A 9,719-nucleotide genomic window follows, 5' to 3' on the forward strand; every position below is an offset into this window, starting at 1 on the left:
AGGCACTGAACAGGAATGTATTCACGATATTAATAACCTCCAATAAAGGTGACCACCAGAGAAAGGCAAATTAGGTGATAGGAGAGAAAGAAGAAGAGGAAAAAGAAAGAATGAAAGAAAGAAAGAAAGAAAGAAAGAAAGAAAGAAAGAAAGAAAGAAAGAAAGAAAGAAAGAAAAAAGGAGTGTGAAAATGAAATTGGGAAAAGGGAAAGTAAAGAAAAAAAAAAGTAAGAGAGACAAGAAAGTGACTAAGAGAGAAAGGGGAACAGACTATATATATTGGGGATAAAACTCCAATAGAGCAATCACTAATCCCAGCAAATGCCAGCAACAAGTGCCTGGGGATTAGTACAAACTACAACACCAACTAATATGGAGTGAGGCAAGGGAAAGCTGAAGAACAAAACAAACAAAAAAATAAACAAAAGAAGAATAAGCAAAACAATCTCACAAAAAATCATAAAAATTTGATATAATCTACATTCAAGCAAACAACAACAAAAGGACAGAGAGAAGGACAAGTTTATGGATAGCTCAGACAGCGAAGGGAGAGGTGTATGTGGACTTGGAGCAGGGGATTGGAGATTAGATATGTAAGTAGGGTGAAATTTTAACAAGGGGTAAACAGAAAGAATAGGGAAAATCTAAAGCAGTAAAAGGGTAAGATAAACAGGACACTGAAAAGGGGGAGGTTAGGAAGAGAGTGATGGCCTAAAGGTAGAGTTGAGATAGAGTAAAACGATGCTACAGGAAAGATAAAAATAGAATGTAGAACCCTAATCCCAAAATAAAATGAAGAGAAAATAAAATGACACTTTAAAAAAAAAAAAAGAAAAGATAAAATAGCAGTAGTAATAATACGGATTGAAAATAAAAATGTAATAATTAAAAAGGTAAAATCAAGTGATGAAAAAATAAAAAAAAGTTTCTTGATTAAAAGATGCAAAAAATGAAAATATAAAAAAATAAAAAAAATAAAAGGTAAAAATAAAATGTGAAGTAGTGAAGGTCATTCACTTCCTCTGTTTTTCTGTTTGGCACGCCTGTTTCTCAGTCCAGACAGTATTGTAGTTCCCTGCGATCCTCTGCTCTTCAGTGTTGTAAGCCAGTCCTGATTTTAAGCAGGCGGTGTGTCTTAATTTCTCGTATTCCTTTATTTTTGATTACACAAGAGTCAATTTGTGATTCAGCCCCTGGGTGGCAGTGTTTCTGGATTGACTTCCGGGTCTATCTATGGCCTCTCTAGGCAGTGTTAGAGCCTTCTTTCCCTGTGGCACTCACTACTGGTTTGTGGGAGTGGGCTGCCTCAGAGCTGACTCTCTGATGGTCACTCCCTGCTCCGATCCCCAGGTTCCAGAAAAACAACTTTCCCCTGCAGTCTCCCAGGGTGTCCCCAACTGGGTGATCCTATGTATTGGGCTTAGTAATCAGAAGCAAGAATTTCAAGAGGAAAAAGCCCAGTTGTGCGAACTCCGGGACTGCGCGTAAGTCCAGGCACCCAGGGAACGCAGGGGCTGCGTGTAAGTCTGGACTGCCTGAAATTCTTAGGGTGTCCCTGCACGTCAGATCAAAATGGGTTGCTTTTTAGAGTACCCTTCTCTTAGCAACTCTGAGGACCCCTTTCCCCAATCACAGATCACGCCAGCCCCTACAGCCACAGATTTTTCTAGGCACAGACTTCCCTGGTCCTCCAGCTCCCGCAAAACACGCGTTCCTCTCTCCCGCCGGGACCAGAGACCTCACCTTATCCCAGGCGAAATCTGACCTTTCCGTGGTGGAGTGTAGAGCTCCTCTGAACCCGTGTGTTTGCGCCAATTGGGGAGCGTTGTTCTGGGGCTCTCAGTCGTTCCTTGGGTGCCGCAGTTGTGGATTCTCAGGCTTCCGATAAGCTCCACTTTCCGGATCAAGATGGCGCAGACTCCGCGTCCAAGCCCGCAGCTCCGGGAGGGGACCCAGCCGCAGTTGGTGCTGCCAGGTCAGGGGAACCCCGTTTAGCAGTCCCCCACCTCCTTCTGGAATTCAGCTGTCTCCCAACCAGCCAACAAACACTCCTTGTGCGACCCTCAGCTGTTCTTTCTTTCTGCTCCGGGACAAGGCTCGGAACACGTCTGTCTATTCCGCCGCCATTATTCCCTCCCTGATCAAAAGTAAAATTATTTTTCTTCCCCTATATCATACATTGTAATCCCCACTTATTTTATAATCCTTACCCAAGGATATGTTTAATGATTTTAGAGGGGGCTGAGAGATAGATGTCAATGTGAGAAACATTGATTGATTGCCACTCACACATACATCAACCAGGCACCAAACCCAGAACCTCAGGAATCAAACCAGAGACCTTTCGGTGTATGAGACAATGCTCCAACCAACTGAGCCACACCAGCCAATGCCCCCCTCCGCCCGCGACACACACACAGACACCTTTTCATTCTTCTTACCCCTACTAGAAATTTAGCCTTTGTTAATCGTTTGCCAAATTACACTAAATAAAGCTTACTTAAATTTTCCTTGGAATGAAGAGGGCACTGACTCTCCTCAGCCATGGCAGAGTTCCAGCCTGGTGGTTTCTGGGTGTTCAATCTCCAGGGAGTATCATCTCTGTTTCTCACAGATGATATATATAAATGAAACAACTAATTTGTGCACTGAGTCCCACCGAACTGGCACAGGAATGCAGAACACCTTCCATTCCAGTACCAGGTGAGAATTTGCCTCTGGTTTACTCAGGATCCAAAAAATTTATCATATGTTTATATAGACACACATACACAATGTTATTGTAAAAAACAAACACACACACACACACACACACACACACACACACTCACACACACACACACACACACTCACACACACACAAAAGTAAGTGGCCAGGGAGAGGTCAATGGGGGGAAAGGAGATATATGTAATACTTTAAACAATAAAGAACTAAATATTTTAAAAAAGAGTTAACAGCAGCTTTGCACTACAGACTTTGGGTTTCAACTTTGAGACACTGTCTGGGTTGCTCCCTGCTCAGGATGTCCTCAGCCAGTTAAATATGAAATTAATTCCCACTTAAGGACTTGAAGTTTGCCAAGGCCCCAAATTGCCATGCTTAACAGTATTAACACATAGACAATCTCATATGGACTGTCCACCTACCTACTTTCGCCTTCATTTTACTAATCCTTTGGAGACTAGAAGATCACAATAATCCTTAAAAGATTATTGCTTCTCTATGCTATAATATAATGACCAGGTCCTGATTCCTTAAATCCTAGCATACCCAGTATTGGTGCAGTGTTTTCAAAAGGACAGGTGTTCAATGAAGTTTTCAGGGGGAAATGAGCCAGAGACCATAAGGTCTAATTTATTAACATTTATTTCTTGTAGCTTCTTGAAAAAGCTTGGCAAATACATGTATGTATCACTTAATTTTACACAAAAAGAGCTAAAAGAATATTAAGCCAAGATTTGAGTATCATTTAGATTTCCTTCTCTTTCTCTATTGATCCCAACTTTCTTAAAGCTCATTTCCTTTACATTTCCAGGGACATGGCTATAGCAATGCCATTTTGTCTTTTTCCAGATGACAACATAAGATGGATGGTTTCACATTTTGTTTTCCAAAACAAAACAAAACAAAAACTCTTAATACAAAAGCTCCTTAGAGCATTATATGAATGACCAATATCATTCATAAACTTGGATATTTTGAAGCTAATTAAACCTATACTAAAAAAAATGACAATATTTGAGTAATATGGATTTCAACAAATAAAATAATACATTTTCAAGTTACACATGTAAAAGAGGAACACAGGCATATATAGTGTGTTTCTTTAAGCCTCATCACAGACCTAAATTCTATGAACACGAACCGCCTCTTCAACCAATGCATGAGGAAATTATCCCTGACTTCCCCAGGTGTGGCAGGAACTCTGAGGCTTGGCCATAGAACGGGCAGTGGCCACAGAAGTCAAGACAGCCCTGGCTGAAATTCTGGCTTGGACTCTGCCTTCTTCATCTTGCAATGCATCTTCATACTGAGATGGGAAACAACTTGGGTTAATCCCATGAACCTTGGCCATGAATTCTAGGACTTGCATCTTGGTGGTTTCAGCATGGGCTCTTGGGCCCCACAGAAATTCAAATTGTGCAGGATCACTGTTAGGCACCTGCTGGTACTTCAGGTATTCCTCCTTCACAAAATATTTAGTGATGAGCTTCCTGGGCTCTCCAAAGATGGGGTGCTTCCTCCCAGAATATACCCCCGTCACCTTCAGAACTTGCCAGATTTCCTCTTCAGTGGAACGGTTGCCCTTCATGAAGATCACAGCCAATATAAGAATCAGGATGCCAGTCTTAGGCACACCGACTTCACAATGCAGCATCCCATCATAGGTGAGGCCCATTTTGATGAAGATGGCTAGCAGTGGTTGGTGGGATCAACTTCCTTCACATCAAGGCCAAAGATTATCTCCATGCGCATAGAGGTTCTCAGGAAGATCTCAATGAAGTGATCTTCATAACCTTTGCTGACAATCTTCAACATCTCTGCCTTGGTTATTAGCTCATTCATCTGATACTTGGGCAGGAGGAAATTCACCAATTAAGCCACATTTTCATCTAGAGCATCTATGGGCACATTTTTGGGGTCTGGATCTGCCTTTAAGGTGCTACCCTCCTCCTCTTCGCTAGTGCAGCCCTCACCATATTTGCTTGATGAGGAGACTGTGGTGACAATTGAGGAGGAGCAGGAACCCTGAGCACTCTCAGAGGTACTGGGGATACCAGCATCAGGAGCCTCCTTCAGATTGTCAGGCATTGCAGGATGGGAGGAGAGACAGGCCTCCTCCAGAGCCTTGGATTCCTGTGCAACCTCCAGGCCCTGGGTCTCACTGTGGGTCTAAAGAGTTGATCAGGTAAACATTGTGGATTCTTCTGAGGAAAAGCCATGAGACACTTGTGGGTGGTGGTAATTAGGAGTGTGAACAGGAAGACAATGGGGAATCACTCCCTAAGGGAAAGAAGGAAGATGTGAGTGGCCTTAGCTTCCAATTTCAACTGTGATGGCTCTGATAAAAGCCGACTCCAATGGTCCTCTCCTGACAAGTGTTCCAGGGTCTCACAGATCACCTGGATGCTGTGTCCCCCAGGGACATGAAGGTCAAATACTCAATGCTTCTCAGGGTACAACAAGGAAAGCCAGGCTGAGGATTCTCAGGGATGACAGTAGGCAGGTGTGGCTGGGCTCTGTAGAGCCATTTGTGTTCTGAGGAGTGTGGTCCCTTCAAGTCCTCGCTCAGGTTCATTACTGAGGCATTCCCTAGGGTCTGTTAATCATCTCCCTCATGCTATATATACTGCCCCCCTAAGACCAAGTCACATCTCCTTTCAGTCCTTACTCTGTATCACCCTAAGGAATCTGCACTGCTTGTTAACTCTATCTAAAGCTGATCTCAACCTGGCTCCTTCAGACTAAAACTTCCAGGGAAAGAATACAGTGTGTAAATTGAGGTGTTAAGACCACTAGCCATCCACACAAACAAACAACAGAAACAGACTCACAGACAGAGAAAACAGACTGATGGTTGCCAGCAAGGAGGGGTATTGGGAGACAGGGTGAAAAAGGTGAAGGGACTGCGAAGTATAGATTAACTAGTGTCCCGGTGCACAGATTCACGCACATTGAAAGGAAATTAATTAGAAGAAATATTTTAATATTGCTATTTGCCCTTTCTCTTAATAGAAATGTCAACCAAATTCACAATTGACAATGCCAGATCTAAGCACACATGTGTGATTGGCGCCAGCAAGAGCTTTATATGTATCATGTATGCGTGAGTCAACTTAGCCTTTTATATATAAAGAATAAACTTGCTTAATTAGACCTGCTTTCTGATTTAGCTAAACTTTTTCCAGCCCAGTGAAGCACCCCAACTTCCCTTTCAGGTAATTCTCAGCAACACAGCAGTAAATATCAACACAAAGCAGATTCTTATTGTAGATCATGCAGGGAAAACAAAGGGTAAAATATTTAACTGTAGCAGTGTTTGACTCTATTTTGTGCAGTGAGAAAACCTGGATTCATTTTCAAGTTCCACCATTTCTTACTTCTTTTTAGTAGGGTCAAGTTTCTAAACTTCCTAAATCTATTGCCTTGCTAATGAAAAGAAAATAGGATTCTACTGAGTCTCCTATCTACCTACTACAAGACTTCTGTGAGGCTCAGATCAAATGAGATGAAGCACAGGAAAACACGTCACAAACATTTGGTTGAACTGAAAAATGTTTGCACCTGACTATAAAGTAAGTCATGTTCCTGAGTTGAAGAAACTACAAGGAGGCTAGTTGCTAGGGAGAGAAAGCCAGGTGTGGCTAAGTGACGTCATTACCCGGCACTGACAGCAACCATTTCCAGGCTGTGCTGGGCTGTGGGCCACATTTTGCACCATTGGGTCTTGGCAGCATTGGCTGCAATTTGGTGGGGTGTCGCTCCGGGTTGGTGTCCCACATGGGGGAAGCCGAGTGTTGGTTTGTCGGAGCCAGGTCGGTGGTGCCGTTTATTTTTAAATGGCCAGCGTGCGTCATGGCAGCTCCTGCACTGACTGTCTGCCCCCTGGTGGTCAGTGCATGTCATAGCTACTGGTCAGACAGACACTAGCCATATATATATATATATAAAATTATCATGAGGATGTAAAGTACAGCATAAGGAATATAGTCAATATTGTAGTTGGGTACTGGAACTATCAGGGGGAATACTTTCTAAAGTATATGATTATCTAACCACTATGCTATACACCTGAAACAAATCTATATATGTATAAAACCCTAAGCGATTGGTCGACCGTTCAACTGGTCGCTATGAGGTGCACTGACCACCAGGGAGCAGATGCTCAACACAGGAGCTGACCCCTGGTGGTCAGTGCGCTCCCACAGCGGGAACACCACTCAGCTGACCAATGGGTGCCAGACGACAGGCTCATGGCTGGCAAGTGCAGCTGCAGCAACACAAGCCTCTCCCACCTCCGTGGCAGCGCTACCAAGTGGCAGGCACAGCGGGGCTGAGGTAAGCAGGAGAAGCGCAGTGCCCAGCCCAGGCTCGGGCTCAAAACTAGAAAATCTTAACACACATATAAAAGTAAACTCAAGTTAGAGATTTTATTTAACTCATGAGGAAAACAAGCTGATGTTTTAAATGGTTAAAAAAAAAGTCACGAAGCACAAATGTATACAGAATAAAGAATGTTGAAATGAACAGGCAAGGGGAGCCCAAACTATTTTTTTTTCCCACTGAAGGAATAAGAAAATTTATTTCAGTTTCTACCAGATAGGACAGAATTTGCATGTCTATCAATTTCTATGCAGGGTATTGGTGGTGAAAAACTCTGCCAGAGAGCCTCAGGCCTGAGGTGGTTTAGAGGGGATGAGGTCCTGTGGTAACTGGTCCCCAGGGACAGTCTAACAGTAATTTCACTGGAGAGTGCTGGTGGACCAGAGCTGGTCCGCAGGAAGTGGTTCTCTGTATGAAAGAAAAACTTCCCAGAGAATGAGTACCCTCAGCCTCGTATATGCTGACCTGACAGTTTTGCATTCACCCAAATATAAGTAACCAAAAAATGAGATAAAATGACAAGATGCTTAAACTTTGGAATGCCATTTACTAGTCAAAAACTTGCTTTTCTCAGTTAACAATGTACTGTGGGCATCTGCTATTGTTGATGTGTATAGATCTTTTCCTCTTAGTAGGTGCAAGTTATTCTGCTATATAGATACCTTATAATTTAATAGTAGAGGCCCAGGGCACAAAATTTGTGCACTGGTAGGGTCCCTAGAGGCTTCTGGCCTCTGGCAAGGGCCTCCCTCCCTTCCCCTGGCACACACCCCCTGGTTGAACTCCCGGAAGAACTCCTGTGGAGGGGACAATTTGCATACTATGCTTTTATTATATAGGATTATATGCTTACTGATGTACAGTGGTGGTTCCAAAATTTTTGCTAAAATTAAAAAATATATGGCATATGTGAATTATACTTCAATAAAAATGTTGCAATATGTGTTCTTTTATTATATTTAAAAACAATGTATATAGTATTGAAAATTCTGGAAGGATATACACCAAAATATTTACTCTGGCTGTCTGTGGAGGTGGGGTATTTTGGAGAATGTTATTCATAGCTGGACTGTTTCAATTTTTTCATACAAGCATGTATCATTTTTTATGATCAGGAAACAAAATATTTTGATATTAAAAATATGTATAACTTAATTAAATTTATAAACTGCAAAAAAAGAAAAAAAAAAAGAAAAAGACTACTACATACTTTCTTGAAACCTCCCAGGGCTGACTACAGGGGCAGGGTAGATACATACCAAGGGATGCCATCTTCACAAGTGGATGGTCAGCTCTTTGCTCAAACAAGGTCTATGCCTTGAAACTTGACAGTATCTGAGACTCCTCCCCTCTGCTAACCTGATGTCACTCTCTCCCACTAAACAGTTCTGTCCCTGTGACCACTGAGGATGAATTAAGGGGCTGTCACATCCAAAGTTTCCCAAGTGTGACAACAGGACAGGGCTGTTGATAACGTTCTGTACTGGAGTGGGTGTCCCCATCAGCCTCACTTAGGGTCCTTCCCATGACTAATTATAGGTCCTGAGATCAGACAACACTTCTACAGAGCAATCATGTTCATCCATAGTTCAAGGAACAGGATGTAAGGTGATATCGCAGCCTCACAGCTCTCCTCAGGGCCTCCTAGGGGCAACAGCAGGCTCAGCAGAGTTATGTTGGCTCCTGACTTACCGGATGGGTGGTTTTCTCAGCCTTTGGTCAAGGTCTTCAGTCTGACTACTGGTCAGACCTCACTCACTCCCTAGCTTCTGATACCCAATGCAAACCCTGCCAGAAAAGGCTTATTTTCATTGAGACACTGAGAAGGAAAACATGAGATGGTCTTGTCATGGGTTCTTCACCTGGAAGCCTGGCATGGCCTGGGACTTCTCCTTTTGTCCTGATTTGCCCATTACCCTAAGGCCTCACTGCCCAGTGAACACCATGGAAGAGTGATTAGTTGTCTCATCTGACTGTCATGGCTTGGGGTCTCCAAAGCGTTCCCTGAGACCCCTGGGACCACCCTTTCATGTGCTGAGTTTACCCTTCAGACAGAACTCACCGACAACTGCCAAGGCATAAGTCTCCTTCTGCTGAATACTCTATTCAGAACAAATTCACCTTCTGGGACCCAGAGTAGCAAGGGAGGGGTGGCTGCCATCCGTCCCTGGGCCATGCAAGGGTTTGTTAGTCCCTCAGTCTCCAAATGCTGTCCTCAGGGGGTACAGAATAGCCATATGCTTGCCGCACTCTATTCCCCACAGGTGCCACCTTCCAATGGATGCCCCATCTCTCTGAGACCCCAAACTAGAAGTGAGCAGACACCTTATGCACAGGGCTACCTGGGCTGACAAAACACATCACACTCTCGGCCCTGGATCGGTGGAACCCTAAGAATTCCCCGTGGTGCACTCGGGATTTCCACGGGGCCTGGGACGCCCTCCTTTGCTGACATGACACTGCCAACCTCCGCCCATGCCTCGCATCCCTCAGATTCGGAGGCTAAAGTCCGTCAGCGACACTTCCAGCCCCGCTGCTCGGGGCCTCAAGGCTGGGGGAAGGGCCCAGCCTCAGGGAGGCCGACACTCTGAGGGGAGGGTCGTCCCCTAGTCCT

The 9,719-nt window shown here is 43.9% G+C and overlaps 1 protein-coding gene across 1 annotated transcript; it reads right to left on the reverse strand.

The window, feature by feature from the left end:
- Positions 1 to 3,893: 3,893 nt before the first annotated feature.
- Positions 3,894 to 9,018, reverse strand: LOC308239568 (melanoma-associated antigen B16-like; the record flags this gene model as incomplete). Its single annotated transcript, XM_080652337.1, is given in 4 exon segments — positions 3,894 to 4,417; positions 4,420 to 4,597; positions 4,601 to 4,894; positions 8,968 to 9,018. Coding segments are annotated over 4 exon segments (1,047 nt in total).
- Between the last annotated feature and the right edge of the window lie 701 nt (positions 9,019 to 9,719).

The sequence above is a fragment of the Plecotus auritus genome, assembly GCF_963455305.1.
Source record: "Plecotus auritus genome assembly, chromosome: X".
Classification (NCBI taxonomy): domain Eukaryota; kingdom Metazoa; phylum Chordata; class Mammalia; order Chiroptera; family Vespertilionidae; genus Plecotus; species Plecotus auritus.